Genomic DNA, 19267 nt, shown 5'->3' with positions numbered 1-19267 from the left:
AAGGGTTATTAAAACCAGCACTTCTGTTGACAAAAACAATGAAGTAAATACTAGCTTAGAGTCAGACTCAGAAGGGGCCTTAATATAAACCTTCCTGTTAACGGATAAGAAAACCAAGACCAAAAGAAGTGAATGGAGCTCCCCAAATACCTGAGGAGTAACAACTGAGACCCTAGTGCAGGCCCACATGCTGCCTGATAGGTTCTGTGCCCTCCCGCCCAGGTCCTTGGGCACAATGCCTGTGCCAAGGGCATCCACCATCTCATTAGATCCACAGAAAGTTTTAATCAAGTAAACACAGAAAGGCTACCCTACCCCGTGTGACTTAGCCTGGGGCAAGACACACACAGGTGGCTAAATAGTTCTTTTTATGCCACTAGATGGCCTTGCCTGAATATGAAAATTTCAAGTCCAGACAGTCCTTCCCTTGGATCACAAAATCACTGGAGTGCATCCAGAGTTCATTTTCACAAACAGATCTGAATGATGTTACAAGCTCTAAGCCAGACCATCCATCACTAGAAAAGATTAGAGACTCATCATGGAATACTTCACACTGTAAATGAATTAACAATGAATTATATTTGCAGTAAACTGGAGATTCTGTCAATTCTCCATCAAGATAGCTACTAATGAATTTACTAAAATCACTTGTTTTCAGAAAGGCACACTTGGCTTTCAGTTCAACTTGATTAAAACGTTAACTTTTTTAAATGCACATTTATAAAAAAAAAAAAAAAAAAGAAGTTAGTAAACAGAAAGGGACAAGGGCACACTGCCTCTCTGTATACTTGAAGCCATACCTGAAGACAGCAATTACCCATCCCAAATCCCATGGCATCCATGTAAATATGATCAGGCTTGGAAGCCCTTGCTGCCTCCTCATCCTCAGGAAATGTTTCCATAAATGGAGATGGTGTATTCTTGTCCTTAAATACTGTATTATTGAATTAAAAATAAAAAAAGGGAAATGGGTCAGATTCCAGGATGAAACAACAATTCCACAGCTGTCTCTCTCCCACGCTATCGCCTCACTCTGGACTTACTTGGTACATTGATGACAACCTTTTCTCCTCTCCTGTGTCGGATATTTCTTGTTAGGGTACTAAAACAGACAACCAAACGTCAAGAATCGGTTACCTAAGAACATCATGTACAAGAAGAATTTGATCCTATACAAATAAACAGAACGAAACCCTCCCTCAAACTAATTCTCTGAGGCAATCCTACTGAATATTTATGTGGATCAAGATACTCGAAGGGAATGTTCTCTAAGAAGGCTCTGCGGTCACACCACTTTTTCCCCCTCTTGCTCGAGAATGCCGTTCTCTTCCCTGTTCAACCCTGGGTTCCCCAGTTCCCTGTAACTTATCAGATCAAATTCAAGTGTCTGGGGTATGCCATGGTCTGGTCTCACTGTATGTTACCATTCCCCGTGTTAACTACAAAGACGCCAAACTTCAGTACTCACTTTCCCTAGGCATCTCTGGAGCCCCAATACCTTGGTACTGCCCTACCCAAACTGCAACATTAATACTTCTCCTCTAGACCCAGAGTGTCTAATCCAGAAGCCACCGGGTCCACTGTGGCTACTGTGCACTTGAAATGTGGCTAGTCCTAATTAAAATATGGTGTAAAAATAATATACACACCGAATTTGGAAGACTTACTACAAAAATAAAGAGGTCTTATCAATAACTTTAAAATATTGGTTACATGTTGAAATAATTTTGGATAATTAAAGAAAAAATAAAGTCCATCTTTTTTACTTTTTTCACGTGGCTATTAGAAAATTTAAAATTATATCTGGGGCTGACAGTATGATTCTAGCAGACAGTGGTGATATAGCCTCAGCATGCAGGCCACCTCTTTCACGTGCCTGCTGTGTCCCCTCAGTCAGAAGCATCCTCTTTTCTCCAAGGAGGGTCTCTGGTGCATCTACCTTTTGGCATCCAGCATCATCTACCTTTTCTTGCACCCGAGTATCTCTATTTTCCCCTTGGCACAATATAACACTTGAAATTGGGAATTATGTCTATAAATCTGTTTTCCCCAAAGTCTCTGCATATAGCAGATGTGCAGACCTGTTAAAGGAGTGAACGCTGACAAGTCCTGTGGTTCCTTCCTGTAGGTGAGGAGCCTGCCTAGGTTTAGGCTGTCAGAGGAAACTCAAGGTACAAAGCAAGATCTGACGAGTGTGGGCCCTGAAGCAACTTAAAACCCAGGAATGAAACTACAAACAGACCTACAAGTTAACAGAGCAGAAGGTACAGAGTTGTACATATTTTGCCTCATTCTGAAGGTATACTGAGTGAGAGGAGTAGATCACTTAGTTATTTCTACCTTTTCTGTCCCTCTCTAAGAGAAAACTTCCCCAAACAGGAATTTAAGGAACTAGGATTGAAAAGAACCTGCACATTAAAGAAGACAGTGACTTTAATGTGGATCAAGATATTCTGATGGAATGTTCTCTCAGCAGGCTCTGCAGTAACACCACTTCCTCTGCCTCTTGCTCGAGAATGCTGTCACACACTAAAGAAGCGAATCGCTTTAAGATGACTTGGAAAATGGGCAAGTCAGCCGGGTTCTGAGCAGCATCAAACAACCAACCAAATGCATATATGCCCGCTGGCTTCTCTGGTTAGTTACAAGAGGAGCCTGAACTCTTAACTGCGACAAGGATTCTGGGAAGGAGCACCTTACTCCTAGAAGGCATGGTAAGAGTGAGGCACATCTGCATTCATTCGCAGAGCCATACTCACCTGAAGCGGGGATGCTTGTTTATGGCTTCATCAGGAAAGAAGAGGGACTTGGAAGCTCCTCCTTCGAGTGGATTGGGTTTAAACTCTGGCAGCGTGAACCCAGGACAGCCTAATCTACAACAAATCAAAGAACTAAGTAGGCAGGATTTGTCTTCAAAAGTTAACGGTATCTCACCATCACTGCACCTGTTAAGAACCACACCTCTCCATGTTACCCACTAAGGAAAGTCAACACACGGACACCATGTAAATACTGTGCTTTACAAACACCCCCTCGGCGCTTGGTCTTCTTCAGCATCATCTTTTGTGATTGCAGCCCTTTAGTGACTGTATTAGAGACCTTTCATCCACCTGAGATCTCTACAGAGCTTATTCACCTCCACCCATCTCTTCACTTAATAGCAAGCACCAACAGCACAGAAGTCCCTAGGCTACATCATATCAACTGTCATGGGTTATGGGTTCCCCCTACACAGTTTCTGAGATGTCTTCCTTTATTAGCTTTTATGTCTCGGATTGTCTTTTGATCCCTGCACACCACCACCACCCCCAACCTGTTGATAAGCTTTGTTCAAATATCGTAGGGCTCTCATGTTTTTTGCCTCTCCGGGTCACCTCACCAGTCCATCAAGATTAGGTAGTGTCTAGGGGAGCCTTTGTGGCTCAGGTCATGATCTCATGGTTCGTGGGTTTGAGCCCCGCGTCGGGCTCTGTGCTGACAGCTAGGAGCCTGCTTCAGATTCTGTCTGTTTGTCTGTCTCTCTGCTCCTGTCCTGCTCACACTCTGTGTCTCTCAAAAATAAACATTAAAAAATTAAAAAAAAAAAAAAAAGATAGGTAGTGTCTCTACAGGTGCCCCCATCCACCCCTGAGATCTCCCTCTGATGTCTGAAACCCAACCTTATTATCTTACTTGACCCAAAGAAGAGCTTTAATTCCAACGCAAAAATGAAGCTCTGTATTTATCCCTAGAGGTAAAGCTCAAATTCCACATCAACTGCAGTGACGTCACCAGTTCCTCAGGTTAAGAAGTTTAAGGTCATAGTTAAGTGTGCTGCTCTGAGAGAGGACAAAGACTGACACTTCGTGAAGGCAAAACAAGACAGGCTCTTGTCAGGGCTTTAGATCAGTGGTAGGAAACTTTTGGCCTTAGAGCCAAGACTAGCCCATGCCTTATTTTCAGCCCCTACCTTTTATAAAATAAAGTACCTGTTGGCTGCCCACATCCGCCTTGTGAACAACAACTGAATTTGCTGATCTTATCTGGGAAACAGTTTCCAGCTTTAATGAGGGTTCCTGAGAATTCTTGCACCTATGTGCATTCTCTACTATGAGCCCGCAAACTCAGAAAAGTCCTGTAAGAGTGGCAAACTTCAATCTTGGGGATTCTTAGCCAACCAGAATTAGGCTGAATGGAAAGGACAAGGAGAATGTGTCTGGCAGGACAAGGCAATCAGAACTCAGATCTTCAGACTCCTATAGCACTGCTTTTCTTCCAGACCAGCACCATCCATCAAAACTCTATGCCACAATAGGAATGTTTAATGTATGTCTGCACTGTCCAATACCCGTGTGTCCCACGCATGTGGCTAGTGAGCACCTGACTTGAAGCTAGTGTGACTGAGGAACTAAATTTTCCATTTAAGTTGGCTTAAATTTAAAAATTCACTTGGCCACTGTTTGCGCTTCGGGATCCATGAGATTTTGCCTCTTTACAGAGAGAAAAATCACACTATTTACACTTAAGAAACCAAGTACTCCTTTCTCTCTTGACCCCAAAACTTTCCTTATCATTCATTCACTACGGATATAAGGTGAACCTTCTACAACTAAATAATAATTGTTTCGTTTAACAAATCCAAAAATGCCCTATCAAAAAATGTACGATGAAGCTTTTTTAAAAAAAATCCATTTTTGGAAGAAAACTTATTCTTCTGTCCCAACTCTCCCTTTATAACTCCTACTGCTTTTGGGATAACAACTCAAATTCTCAGTTAACCTCATCTGGCCCTGCCAACTACGTGCCGAGGCTCCCCTTCACCTGCAGCACCCCGGTCCCACCGGCTAGCCTTCTTTTGGTTCTCTCAAGGCTCCGTGCTTTCCCCATTCATCCTGAGACGTCTACCCACTCTGCTCCCTCTTCCTAGGCCATCCTGCCCCTCCGTACTCCTAATTCCCAACAGGGCTTTGGACTTCATTCCAATCATCAGCACCCCCTCGCCCCCAGCAGAGTCCACCCAACAACCTCGTCCCGGTCTCTGTTCCGTGTCTTTTCCTCACGGCACTGCCTCGACTTCATGTTCAGTGGATCTGTAGGGATTTGATCACTCAGTCTCTGCACAGGTAAAGACTCTGCCGTTTGCATTTATGACTGCATCCCCACACTGCATGGGTCTGGCACGGATCAGGCACTCAAGTATCTGAGTGACAGGCACAGTCGTGATTTTTCACCTCCTCAAAAATCTAGGGCAAAGGACCATGCCAACTCTCTTCCAAGCAAACCCGTCCACCCTCCTTCAGCTGGGGATTTTCTTTTGGCAGGGAAAGAGGAGCGGCCTGCATAATGGCACGAAGGAATCACAGAAAACAAGACGTCCAAGTTGTTTAAATAGAGTTTCAACTATTTCTATGTTAAGATGGAGATTTTTTACAAAGAAAATTCCTATTCAGCATCGAGACCAGTGATAAGATTCAGAATGCCTATGTTCGTTATACTTTTATCAGGGAGGGTATAAAGATAGTTCTAAGTGTTCCAGTCCAAGGAAACCAATCCCCAAACAAAGCTCTTGAACTTTGAGGAGGTAAGCACACTTTGCCACAACCTGACAGATATCTAGCATAGATGAACCAGATTGACAATTTGGTAGAACTGCATTCCTATGCAGAACTCCTGGGTTTAATTTTACGCTATTTATAGACCTCCTTCTATGCTAGGAATATAGCTTCACCGTTTATTACTCACTTTACTCGATATTTACTTTTATGAGCTTTCAGCCATAACTAGATTTGAAGACAAACTATAAATTGCTGTTTCATCACAACACTCAAACATGGCCTGATGACCCCCTCATTCATAGTTAAGATGGATCAGTAGTGGACCAGAAGCGCTGATGCCAGCCCTCCAACAGGTGACCCTCCTATCACCACCAATACCACCATTCGCTAGTGGGTACACAGGTTTGGGGAAGCGACTGTCAGAGTTGAGTGAGAAGAACACATGATAATCATCAGAGACTCTGCTACTCTTTACGGGGTCAGAACTGCGTGGCAGACATGCTGCTCCTACCAGCCGGGCTGGGGCTGGACTCTGCCACAAGGCTATCAGTCACGGTGGTCCCCACGGTCATGCCCACTGAGGCCAGACCAATGCTCTCACCACAATGCTCTGGGCCACCACCCACCAACTGGAACTGGCATGCAATTTTTGCCTGCAGCTCTCACATTACAGATTCTATCAAAGTATGAACTGTCTGTAAAGTATGAGAACTGTACAGTCAAATGCTTGGGTCATGATTTGCTTTTTATAACCTGAAGCTCTGAACTAACTATCTGCTGGGGCATGTTAATATAGGAACTAACCTGGGAAATGAAGTTATTGTGCAAAGAGCCTGATTTTCTCCTAATAAAGAGGTCGCCTCCTTCCGGCGTTTTCTCATGTTGTCTTCAACTGTGTTGAACTCGGACATAGTTCCTCCGTACGGTTGTCCAGGTGTGCCTTCAATCATGTAACTGCCATACTCTGGTCTCCACAGGGTAGGATGGCTACAGAGGAGGGAAAATTCCATTCCATCATATTTTGCTGCTGTCTACTCAATTTTTAGAAGTTTTTAAAAAGTCAATTCAAAAAATTTAGAAACCATTCAGTATAAATGAAGCTAAGAACTCCTTCACAGTTCCCAAAGGCTGGTAATTCTCCAGAGCTCTTTAACCATGTAAGGGTTATAAGTACTGGACCCAAAATATTTTTAAGTAACTGAGAACCACACACAGGCAATCACTGTCCAAGACAAGCTAGTCCACTTTGCGACAAAGGAGAGGAAGCCTTTGGCCTTAAGGGCTCTTTCAGTTCAATGTTAGACTCCAAACTCAAATGCTGCCTCCCAAAATCGAGTGAGCAGAAAACTGAACTGGAAAGTACATGCCCCTTCACCTCTTTGCCTACTTAAGGAAATACTGCAAAAACATCCCGCCAGCCAAACACCCTCCTCTGTAAGCTCAATCTGGCACCATGGTTTGTGATCTCAGTAACGCTTTCTCAATGGTTTGTTGTTTTTGTTTTTTCTTGTACATTTATTAATATTAAAGAGGTTTTATATTGAGCTCATAGTTCTAAGTGCTTTATAATACGTTAAGATATTAATGTCCACACCTTACATGGAAAGTATTATTATCCCTACTTTACAGGTGAGGAAACTAAGGCACAGAGAAATAACTTGTGTAAGGTTGCACCCAGCTATGAAGTAGGGGAGCCAGGATTTGAATCCAGACAACTTGGGAGGACCAGAACCTGTGCCCTCAACTACTATGCCACCCTGTCTCCTATACATCTGAGGAAAGATTCTATTTTAATAGTTCTATCAGTTTCAGAAACACTGTAACAATCCTTCAGTTTATCAGCTTACTTTGGGTTTGTCCTTTCCCCCTTTTCTTGTAGAGTTTCAAGAACTTCTTCTCCAGACAGGACCAACTGGACTCTCTTATTTTCATGATCAAAAGACACCAACATGTATTCCACCTATTGAAAGTAAAAGAGATTAACCTTCTTCCAGACTCAGGTTCAGTGTGACCTTTAGGAGAAGGCAGGAAAATCAAGGTTGGAAAGGGCCCACAGTAACTAGAGACCGTCACATCTGCTTACACTGCACACAATGAGTGTTCTTTTGCATCATATGAAAACCTGGAGAAACTCGTTAGTCAACAGTGGCACTGTTTGAGGACAAGAACTTTTTCCCTAATTATGTCTTTCTCTTGCTCTATTTAATATGCTAAACAAAGGTCAAGATGCCCATTTTCACAGACTGCACTTCAAAAGAAGTATTTCAAAGCTAAGATTCTGTAAATCTCAGTTACACAAAGAAGCTGCATTTTAAAATTTATTTCCTCAAATGGCTTACTGAAGGTAAGTAGTTATCTGGGCATTCTAATCATGGTAGATTAATAACCTGCCAGTGGATAAGGATAAATGGAACTATAAGTCCCACTATTGGAGAGTTAATTCATAATCATAAACACACCAATATGGAGAGGTTATTTTAGGAGTTTCAACAATTTACTTTTGGTTTCTCATGAGTAACTTAAGACAACTTGCCCACTCTGAAACCATACAAAATTTACAGTGTAAGGTGCACTACTGCATTGATAACACCACCTGGTGGAATTCTGATAAAAATCAGGAGTTAAATACCAAAGTAGGTCTTTTCTGGGTGGAGTACAAATAGAACATGCTTTTGTTTTCCTGAAAACACATGCTTTAAATTATGATAGTATAAATAGTGAAGACTATGAATCACAATTTATGGTTGAAATAAAACGTTACCTGTATATAAGTGAAAAGGTATGGAATCAGATCATACAGGCAAACACTTGAGAATACCCTCTGCACAAGATACCAAAACAGAGAAAAGGTAGGAAACTGGTGCCCACAAAGCACACTCAGTCGGCAGATGTATTTTGTTTGACTTATTAAAAAAAAAAAAAAAAAAAAAAAAAAAAAGGAAGCAACAATACATTCACTATCTCCACTATCTACCTGACATTTGACATGCAAATCCAGATTTCCAGCCTTAAAAACAAATGTCCAGGGGCACCTAGGTGGCTCAGTCGGTTAAACACTTCAGCTCAGGTCTTGAGAGATCTCAGGGTTCCTGGGTCCACGCTGACAATGCGGAGCCTGCTTGGGATTCTCCCTAACCCACCACTCCCACCCTGGGGCCCCTTTCACGCATGCATGTGTGTGCGTGTGCGTGCTCTCTCTCTGCCCCACCCCCCCAAATAAGCTCAAAAAATTTTTTTTTAATTTAAAAAACAAAAAACTCCACAAATGCCCAAAAGCCCAGTATTGCCCTTTTGAAGGGCAGGGTATGAGCTGCTCTCCTCGGAGGGCTATGCTCTGGTCTGCAGTGGCCTATTCTCTTTACTTATTATGTGTACCTGCCTGGCTTTGGAAGGCATTTCAATCAGGCGCCCCATCACAGACACAGTAATGTTCAACCGGAGACTGTTTTGCACCTCAGCTAAGAGATATAATTATAAAGGAGGAAAGAATGTTAGTAACCATAGGAAAGAGCCTAGCAGGTTTAAACAACACACTTTTGAACCAACTTTTATTAGTTGTTACTAGGGACTGAATGTGCTCCACCCAACCCCTACCAAATTCATATGTTGAAGCCCTTAATCCCCAGTGGGATAGGATTAGTGCTCTTATTAAAAGAAATGGAAAAGATCACCTCTCTTGCCACCATGTGAGGACACCGCAAGAAGGCAGCTATTCAGAAGCCAGGAAGAGGGCCCTCATCCCAAAATGAATCTGTCCCGACCTTTCACAGTGGACTTCCCAACTTCCAGGACCATGAGAAACAGAAGTCTGTTGTTTAAGCCACCCAGTCTGTGGTGTGTGGTACAGTAGCCTGAACTAAGATAGCAGTTTTATTGATGAATTTAAGTTCCCATTCTTGTTTTTGTATTAGAACATTTTTAGTTCAAGAAATAGGTAAGACTACTTGGCTTAGCTACATGAAACAGAAATGTGAAATCCACACTTGTAGGATCACTCAATGTCAAATTCCTGAAAACTGTGGGCAGCAGAATCTGAAACTGCTCCCATATTTAAGCACAGGTTTTCAGATAGTTTCTCCTTCCTCATCAGCAAAGAGCTGATGGAACAGGAAACTAAGTCTCAGGATAGATACATGAAAATATCCTAAGTAAAAGACACAAATTTACCTTTAAATGAGCATAATGAGAAAGGATATGCCACGAATTTTCCTATGCAGATCCAACCTCCAAACCATCATTCAAAGTAGGCATCATCACCTATTTTACAGATGTGTTAAGATGTGCACAGAGGCTGAGTAAGCTTGCCCTAGACCACAAATGTCAGAGCAGATGTGAACCCAGCCTCCAGGCTCAGCACACCTTGCTGCTAGGACTATAGAGGATGCCAATCTTGGTTAGTGATGAGAAGCTTTTTAAAGAATCGTTATAAGCTATATGAGGCAGGGACAGAATAGAACACTGGCTGAAAATATAAAAAATGGATTATGACTCAATTTTATGAAGTGGACCTGACATTCTACCATAGAAGCTGAAACATCACAGGTACAGTTACAGATTTAAATAGATGCCTCAGCCAATCTCTTAGGCCCAGGACAGAGCTTCTGGCTCTATGATGCCTTACTAACTCTCTCAGGAGTCTTCCTACTTCAGTACTTCCTCCTTTGATCACTGGCTGCAACACGTCTGCAAGGCATCATCTGCTATCTGGGTTATCTTCTTAACCAGATAACATGTTTCCTGTGGGACAGATGAAGAGATACTTCCTAGCTTACTGGGTTCCCATCATTTATCTATTACCAAAGTGAGTAATAACTTTTGTATCTATGATACAAGCTAAAGTAGAATAAACTCTGGTTGGTTTCCTAGGTTTGAAATAATTGAAATCCTTAGTTTTCAAAATCACTCTGAGGCCCTAAGTTTAAAGCATGGGAATGACACTGAAGAGCAAAAAGCTCAAACTTGGTCTGAGTTTTAAATATCAGCCAAATGGATGACATTTAAAATGCTTACAAAAGAAATGCTCCTTAATTAAAAAATAATCATCCATGATCTCATTAAGTGAATGAAACAAACACATCAGAATATTTACAAATGGGGGCGCCTGGGTGGCTCAGTCAATTAAGCATCCGACTTCAGCTCAGGTCATGATCTCACAGTTCAAGCTCACAGTTCAAGCTCCCTGTCCGGCTCTGTGCTGACAGCTCAGAACCTGCTTCAGATTCTGTGTTTCCCTCTCTCTATCTGCCCCTCCCCAGCTCGCTTGCTCTGTCTCTCTGTCTCTCAAAAATAAACATAAAAAAAAAAAAAAAGAACATTTACCAAATGAGAACAAACAAACAAACATACTTTTGGATAAAAATCAAAGATCAGTTAGAAGCCTGAAGAATTTTCTGAATGTTTTTCAAACTCAAATTTAGGGTGTTCTGAAGCAATCACCCCCTATAGTGGCTTTGATTTTCCTGCGTCAGTGCTCAGAATGGTTCCTTCAGCTCCTAGTTTTATCTTTTTTAAAATCTTCCTCGAGGGGCGCCTGGGTGGCTTGGTCGGTTAAGCATCCGACTTCGGCTCAGGTCATGATCTCACGGTTCGTGAGTTCGAGCCCCGCGTCGGGCTCTGTGCTGACAGCTCAGAGCCTGGAGCCTGTTTCAGATTCTGGGTCTCCCTCTCTCTCTGACCCTCCCCTGTTCATGCTCTCTTTCTGTCTCAAAAATAAATAAACGTTAAAATCTTCCTCGACCCACCTCAATACACTTAAGTTTATTTGTAATTCTAGATCACACAAGCAGTCAAATAATTAACTCAGTCTCTCCTAACAGCCAAACTAGAGCCAAAATGGAGTTTGGTTCAGTGAGCTAGCTGTTCAGTGATAATAAAGTCAAACAGTAAGGCAATGCTTTCCCAATGTAAAATACCTAAAGCCACAGTGACTTTATTATTATCTGGACTTTGTCCCCATCTTAAACCCTTTCTGCAAACAAAGAATGAGAGTAAAAGACAAAATCAAAGAGAAAATAACAAAACAGGATACAGAAGCCCTTCTGAATACAACAGATTCCAAGGATTAAACCGTACCAGCTTCCTAACTTTGAGTAGCATCTAGGCTGTGTATTCAGAGTTACAGCAACATCTATGTACACTGCATACATACACAATTCCAAGATATTGTAAGTGGACTGCAGAGTAACTAATTCAAATTTGTGTAATCAACATATTTGGAAGTAGCAAAAATAGCCATTGAGCTCTATTCTCAGTACACAGATTACAACTCCCTAAATGTAACTTAGGGACACTGCTACTTGGTACCCATTAGTTATCTTTTTAAATGGGGGGAGAAGAGACACAATAAAAATAACCAACCACTATGTAGGATGCTTATTTTAAAATGTGCACTTTTTCTTTTTTTTTTTCAACGTTTATTTATTTTTCGGACAGGGAGAGACAGAGCATGAACGGGTGAGGGGCAGAGAGAGAGGGAGACACAGAATCGGAAACAGGCTCCAGGCTCCGAGCCATCAGCCCAGAGCCCGACGCGGGGCTCGAACTCACGGACCGCGAGATCGTGACCTGGCTGAAGTCGGACACTTAACCGACTGCGCCACCCAGGCGCCCCTAAAATGTGCACTTTTTCTATACATTAAAAATTTTTTAATTTCATTGTGAAAAAGGCTAAATTTTATGCCACTAGAATAAAAGCCACTAATATCTCTGAGCTGTTGAATCAAAGACAAAGGCACATTCAAAAGACTATTGTGTAGTTTATGTGTTATATAGTGTTGCTAGGAATGACCTGAATACAATAATCCACTAGTTATTCAGTGCAGGTTTGCACAAGCACGAGGTGCTTTATGTTCATCTAAAATTAGGCCAAGAAAAGTAAAGAATCTTAATTGAGGGTGATGTAAGTTCTCAGGACAATGCTGAATATATAGTCGACCGTTAAGCGATCATGGCATCAGAGTTCAAGATAACAATAGTAACTGTTAATATAAATATATTCAAGTTTTGTAGGATTTATGTGGTCTTTAAATGACATTTACCACTAGTTTAAAATAAATCTCCTTTGTAAAAAATACTTTTGATACTCTACCATGAAGGTAAGTGTTTCAGAGAGCTTGGAATTTGAGAAAAAGCTAGACATTTTATAAAACACGAATTTTAAGATTTCTACTCCCTGGAAGTAAAAACAGTACTTAATTAGGAAAGCAATCTAGTTCTATAAGGCTCAGAAGCAGCTACAGGCAGTTCCCTATTTAGAGAGATGATACTCTAAGAAATTCTTTTGTCTCCAGCCATCCTCTTGAAATTCAAAATTCAGGGCCAGGTCCTCAACTCCACTGTTGGCTCTCTTCCAGTGGCCCAAGCAGTAGTCTTGACTCTTGCTAGAATAACCTGCTTCTGAGATGCAGTTTTCTCCTTACACTAACTCCAAAACAAGCCCACAGCCACTTTGAGGGTTAAGGCCCCAGTTAGAGTTGATGACCAATCAGTGCCAAAACCCATGGTCTTGCTCCTCCACCCTCCCCGCCCCCCTTTGTCCTTTCACCTGCTCAACAAGGCCCAGTGTTGGGTAGGTGCTGACAATACTGTGAAGAGTCAGGCAGGCGTGGCTCCTTTTTCTCAAGCTTCCTCCGTTGCTCCTAAAGCCACAGCCAATAACACAGAAGGGTCTGGGTGAGCACTGGAGATAACCAAACAGAGCTGTGCATGTGTAATAGGAGGAGCTGATCCAGTCTAGTTCAGAAGGCTTCCTGGAGGAAAGGGACTGGTCAAAGGGGAGGGTCTATTGATGTTTCAATAACTTCCCACAGGATTCCATGCTTTCCCCAACCACCATTCTGACTGTAGCATCATCGCCTCTCTGGCTGGTCAGAGATGCAGATAAACTGGGCCCTCCCCAAAGAGATCATGCCATGACAGTCCTTCTCTAGATTATAAGTTATTTTAAAGCTTGCGGCCATGCCTTCTATCCAGAAGACAGTTTTCTCACATGGCAAAATAAAAGGACCAATATTTTTGAGCACTCTCAACCATTCAGTTGGATGCCATCCATTTCCATATGATGGGTACCAGCATGATACCCAAACTTAGAGCACCCCAAGAGGTGTTAGCCACAGTGATGCTTTTTTTTTTCAACCCCAGTACTTATATGGGGAAGAGGCAAATGATAAGACCAAAAGAATAGCTGTGCTTAAGATAGTGAATAAACTTACATAAGAAATTCTTACATGAATGTAGTGAAATTTGATATGACTCAGAATCTGGTTTTAAGGTGGACTCCCAGGTTAGACACATCTAACATTACAAATATCAAAACCAGTGTTTTATGTGGTAATGTCTGAGCATTTGGGGGGACCAGTAACTAGGAAGTAGAAACTGGAATACATGTGCTTTTATAGATTCATGTATATGGTGATGTTCTAAACTGTTGATATGTTAGAGTAAACTGCCCTATGTTCCCTAAAGAAATGTTTTAGTAGTTTAGTCTACAGTTATGTCAAATTCTTATAATATTTGATGTATTTTGACTTTCTCTCCTACTGTGAAATGTCATTTCATACCACAGAATTGCACAGGGTGTACTCCAGGGAACTTTACACTCTTAGAAACCAAAATAAATGTGGCCTTGCCCTGACCTGGTCTTCTGTTGCCATCCTAGATTAGGACTTAAGCTGACAGAGTAGGTTGCTTTTTATTTATAATATGTTAATCTCAATCTTAACAATGCATAACATCTGTGAATTTCCTGTATGATTAGGTGAAGTAACTTCCTTGAATCATTATCTTGGCCCACACAGAGAAAAATTCTTCACATGCCAAGATTAGTAATATGAAGTCTAAGTGAAAAAATTTAAGACTTTAAAAGAGACAAAATGGGAGCTGCTGGGAAGATTATGAGAGAGAATGACACCTTTCACTAAAAGAAAAACAAATTCACACTGTCCATTATAGTAGATAGTAAGCATATGTAGCTATTCCAATTTAGATTTAAAATAAAATTAAAAATTCAGTTCCCAAGTCCCACTGGCCACATAGGGCTACTGGCTACCCTACTGAATAGAGCAAATATTTCTATTACGACAGAGAGTAACATTGAACCTCACTGGACTAAAACCTAAAAGAAACCTCAGTCCTGGAATTGTACATGGGCCTATTAACTCACTACATAGGAAATCCCTAAAAGTACACCTGCTCTTTCATGCTCTATTAACAGCAGGAGACATTTATTTTCTGGGCCTCTGAATTTATGTTCATCAGATTTTTTTTTAACCATACCACTACACTTCAAGCATATTTCAGTTTTAATTTTCTGATGGTTATAAAGACCACGTTAAGGCATTCCTACCTTCTTTCTGAATCAAACCTAGCAGAACCCAGCCAGTCTTCTCACACAAATTAACCTCACAAAAAGTAATTCATCAAGTAAAGTTACCAAAGGTCATGTTTCCCATGGCCACCAATTTTACACAGGCACTCGACCAAAAAAAAACAAAAAAAACAAAACACCCACAAAAACAAACCCTAAACCTAAACTGCAGACCATTGCTCCTCAAGAAACAATACTGTAAGTATAGTTTTTATTTACCTCAAAATATCTCTTAGATCTGTAGCTTCTGAGTTTTAAGGACAAGTTAATTCCTTGGCTCTTTCCTGCAAACATATTCCTCTGCCAGAGGAATATGGCAGGCCCACCTGGCGGGCAAGTCACGGGGGGATGGGGTGGGCAAAGGGAATGGACAACTGGGCCATGTCTGTGGAGCTTCCTGTGGTAGGTGGGCTGACATGGAGAGTCTGTGGGGCAGGGGACAGGTAGGAAGAGGGACAGGCGCTTGAAAGGAGCTGGGCATGGATAGATGTGGGAGAGGGGTGAACTTTGCAGGGCTCGGGGTTGGAGAGGTGGGTGCAACTGACCACTACACCTTCCTGTGTGTGCTCAGGCGTGACACGGGCAGTTGACCTGTGTGCCCCAGGCAGCTGGAGCCAGATGCTGAGCCAGAAAATTGGGTGAGTGTGGAGTCCCTGATGGGGTGGCCGGGAGGGGAGGGTAGGCCAGGTCAAGGATGGGCCAGGAGTGAAAACTGGGTTGACATGGGCCAGGCTGTCTGCAGGGGTCAGGGCTCCTCTGCCAGAGGAATATGTCACCACAGGGCTGACAAGAAAAAAGGTATCCTGGTCCCCATCCAGATAAAGGCTGCTTTTGATCAACTATTGCGTAGTGCTCAGTATGGGAAGGTGTGTGTCAAGAACGTCTGAGGTGGCTCCTACCACGTGTGGGCAAGCAAGGGTCATGCTTGTTGCTGAAGAGAACATGCACCCTCCATGGTGGTGCCCAGCTCTGCCCGATGCACTCCTAGAACTGGACAATCAAGAAGACAAGTATAGGGGCGCCTGGGTGGCTCAGTCGGTTAAGCATCCGACTTCGGCTCAGGTCATGATCTCGCAGTCTATGGGTTCGAGCCCCGCATCAGGCTCTGTGCTGACAGCTCAGAGCCTGGAGCCTGCTTCCGATTCTGTGTCTCCCTCTCTCTCTGCCCCTCCCCTGCTCATGCTCTGTCTCTCTCTGTCGCAAAAATAAAAACATTAAAAAAAAATTTAAGAAAGCAAGTATAATCTTTCAAGGTGTGTTTATAAATTCAGTGGGCTTAAATTCAAGGACTGCCAAAAAAAAAATAGAAGAAATTTGGAGTTTTAGTTTTTAGGAACCAGTGGTAGACTAACCCACCAAAGGGGTTAAAAAAAAAAAAAAAGTGCTTTCTAAAGACACTGAGTGACAGCCAACTGTAAAGCAGATACATTCTACCTCCCAAGTGACTGCTGTGCTCAGGCCCATCTAGGCCCCCAGAGCTAGGGTCATTGAGGGGCTGGGGAGAGCATGGATTCAACACCATATTCCACCATCACAAGAATCTGAGCACAGATGCTCTTTCATAATCACATCTCATAAAGGTAGCATCAGGGCTCCACTTCAGGAATGACACCTGGATGTTTGGGCAGATCCCTCCAAGAGAGCAATGCTAACCTCCTTAAGATCAGATTTGGAAGATGGAGACCCTTGTTAATATAGACTCCTTTCCTGCCATATTTGAAATTCCTGTTAAAGAGTAAGTCAAAGGTCCTGATTTTGGCCCAATACCTGCTGGCCTGGGCTGAGGTTGACGCAGGCTGCATAACTAACAACTGAGATCAGCCTGGGTTTCATATAAAGGGCTCATCCGCATCTGCCTTTTCACCAGGCTCTGTTGCCAGCAGAAGATTAGCTGGGAAGGCTGCAGTCACGTTACTAAACCTGCTAGCATTCATCCTGCAGACCGAGAAATTTACCAAGCATATTCAATATTACAGTTTTGAAAGAATGTTGGCATTTCACTTCTAGAAGGGAATCACTGGCCATCTGGTAACGAAAAAGACTTAAACATCTGTGACTCTAAGACATTTGTATTTTTACTCAGAAACAAGAGCCTACTTCCTTCATCACCACCATCCCTACCTCTATTTTTTTCTTCTTTTTCTTTCCACCTTCAATCTCATCTTGTGTTGGAGCCCATGAAAACTGTAACAGAGAGCTTTTCCTCCTGCTCATTTGGGAGCTAGGAGTTCATGTTTTGGTGTCCATCAGTTTCTGGGAAGGAGTACATATAAAAACTGCATGTGGAGTGCCTGGGTGGCTCAGTCAGTTAAGTATCTGACTTGATCTCAGCTCAGGACATGATCTCATGGTTTGTGAGATCAAGCCCCAAATCAGGCTGTGGCTGGCAGCTCAAAATGTGCTTGGGAGTCTCTCTCTCTCTGTCCCTCCCTTGCTTGCACTCTCTTGTGCTCTCTCAAAGAAACTTAAAAACAAAAACAAAACAAAACACCTGCATGCAAAAGTGCCTAAACCAGAAGTATACAGCACCACTCAGATGCTACTGGCTATTGTTTTCTACCTCTTGGGCAGAGGTATATTTATTGAGGCAGAATAGGAGTCTTAGAGGGGTTTTTCAAATGCTAGTTACAAGCCTGTAATGAGCCAAAGTAGGCAGTAATCAACATCACATAAAAATTTTGAAATTGAGGGGTACTGGGGGGCTCAGTCCATTAAGCATCTGACTCTTGGTTTTGGCTCAGGTCATGATCTCACGGTTCGTGAAATTGAGCCCCACGTCAGGCTCTGCGAGGACAGTGTGCAGCCTGCTTGGGATTCTCTCCCCATCTTCTGTCTGCCCCTCCCCTGCTCATGCTCTCTCTCAAAATAAAAAGGTTTTTTTTTTTTTTTAAATTTTTTTTTCAACGTTTATTTATTTTTGGGACAGAGAGAGACAGAGCATGAACGGGGGAGGGGCAGAGAGAGAGAGGGGGACACAGAATCGGAAACAGGCTCCAGGCTCTGAGCCATCAGCCCAGAGCCCGACGTGGGGCTCGAACTCCCGGACCGCGTGATCGTGACCTGGCTGAAGTCGGACGCTTAACCGACTGCGCCACCCAGGCGCCCCCCCCCTTTTTTTTTTTTTTTAAATCAAGAATAAAATACCAGAATGTGTCACTCATGGGAATGGAAATACCATTTCACCAACGTTTTGTTTCATTTGGCATTTGTTTCCAGTACTATTGGTCTCAGTCAAAAGTGAAAGCTCCTAGTGTAGAACGGGGCCTAATTCTGCAATCAGGCAGTCCTGGGTTCCTGCACCAAGCAGATCCAGTCATTCCCTTCCTTGAAACTTTCAAGTGGCTCCCACTGGGCTAAACGACCCAACACCCCTCACCAGGAACATTAAGGCTAGTCTTCCGACCTCTGCCTCCTTTATTTCCCACCTCCCTCCTCCCCGTTGTGTTGTGGCCACACTGTCCACACTTCTTTCTCCAAAAACCAAGTCAGGACCTTGACAGCCCTTCTATTCTCTCTGCTTAGAAAGATTTTACCTCAGCCCTTCAAACAGCTAGCTTCTGAGGGTCTCAATGCCACCTTTTCGGAGAAATCTTTGCTGACCACCCACTACCACAACCCCCTTCTTGTCCCCACCCCCAAGAGGCACCAACCTGCTCAGAACAGCCTTAATTTTCCCTCTTTTCTTACAAATATTACAATTATGGACATTTGGAATGTGTTCTGGTCTCTGAGCCTTAGTTTCATCATCTGGAAAAATAGGAGGAAAAAAAAAAGTCCTTTCCAACTCTAAATGAGTAAAGGTATCCACTGCTTTTCAAATATTTGAACCAAGCCACTTTGTTGGTAGGAAAGAGCTACATCAGCAGGGGTTTCCCCACTATCTATCTGGAAGTGAAGTGTTCCTATAAAAACTTTCATAAGCAGAACTGGTGTAAGGCGAGGAGCGTTTCTGGTTTTCCAAAAATTCGTGGTAGGCCACTCACTGTTACAAAAGACCTACCTCAGTATGGTAACTTTGTTTTCACAGCAGCAAGAATTCTCTTTAGATTTCTTTCAGTTAGTGAAACACATACTAATCTAATATACGTCTTTTATAAGAGAATCTTTTATAAGAGAAACGCTGTCATGCAAAGTTTCAGAAAGTGAGGGATAACTGTACCTGTTTTTGTTAATTGAAAGAAATCTGAAGGAGATTTTCTGCCTTTACAAAAAGGCAAAGGGTCACCTGGTGGCTCAGTCGGGTAAGCGTCTGACTCTTGATTTCAGCTCCTTAGGTCAAGATCTCACAGCTCTGCACTGATACTGTGGGTCTGCTTGGGATTCTCTCTCTGCCCCTCCCCCGCTCATGCTCTCCCTCTCTCTCAAA

At 42.7% G+C, this 19267-nt stretch overlaps 1 protein-coding gene across 2 annotated transcripts in view; it reads right to left on the bottom strand.

The window, feature by feature from the left end:
• GCLC (glutamate-cysteine ligase catalytic subunit) overlaps positions 1-19267 on the bottom strand; it is a 50255-nt gene that overhangs the window by 18297 nt on the left and 12691 nt on the right. For both annotated transcript variants that reach the window (XM_047102339.1, XM_047102340.1), the window contains 5 exons: positions 7385-7497; positions 6342-6524; positions 2763-2876; positions 1047-1105; positions 804-937 (listed from right to left, as the gene is read on the bottom strand). In XM_047102339.1, the coding sequence (XP_046958295.1) occupies positions 804-937; positions 1047-1105; positions 2763-2876; positions 6342-6524; positions 7385-7497 (603 nt within the window). The remainder of the gene's footprint in view (positions 1-803; positions 938-1046; positions 1106-2762; positions 2877-6341; positions 6525-7384; positions 7498-19267) is intronic.

The sequence above is a fragment of the Lynx rufus genome, unplaced genomic scaffold (genome assembly GCF_022079265.1).
Source record: "Lynx rufus isolate CCGP_SWC_20201006 ecotype Redwood Valley unplaced genomic scaffold, mLynRuf1.p SCAF_6, whole genome shotgun sequence".
NCBI classification, from domain to species: Eukaryota; Metazoa; Chordata; class Mammalia; order Carnivora; family Felidae; genus Lynx; species Lynx rufus.
This window is presented reverse-complemented; position numbering and strand designations above follow the sequence as displayed.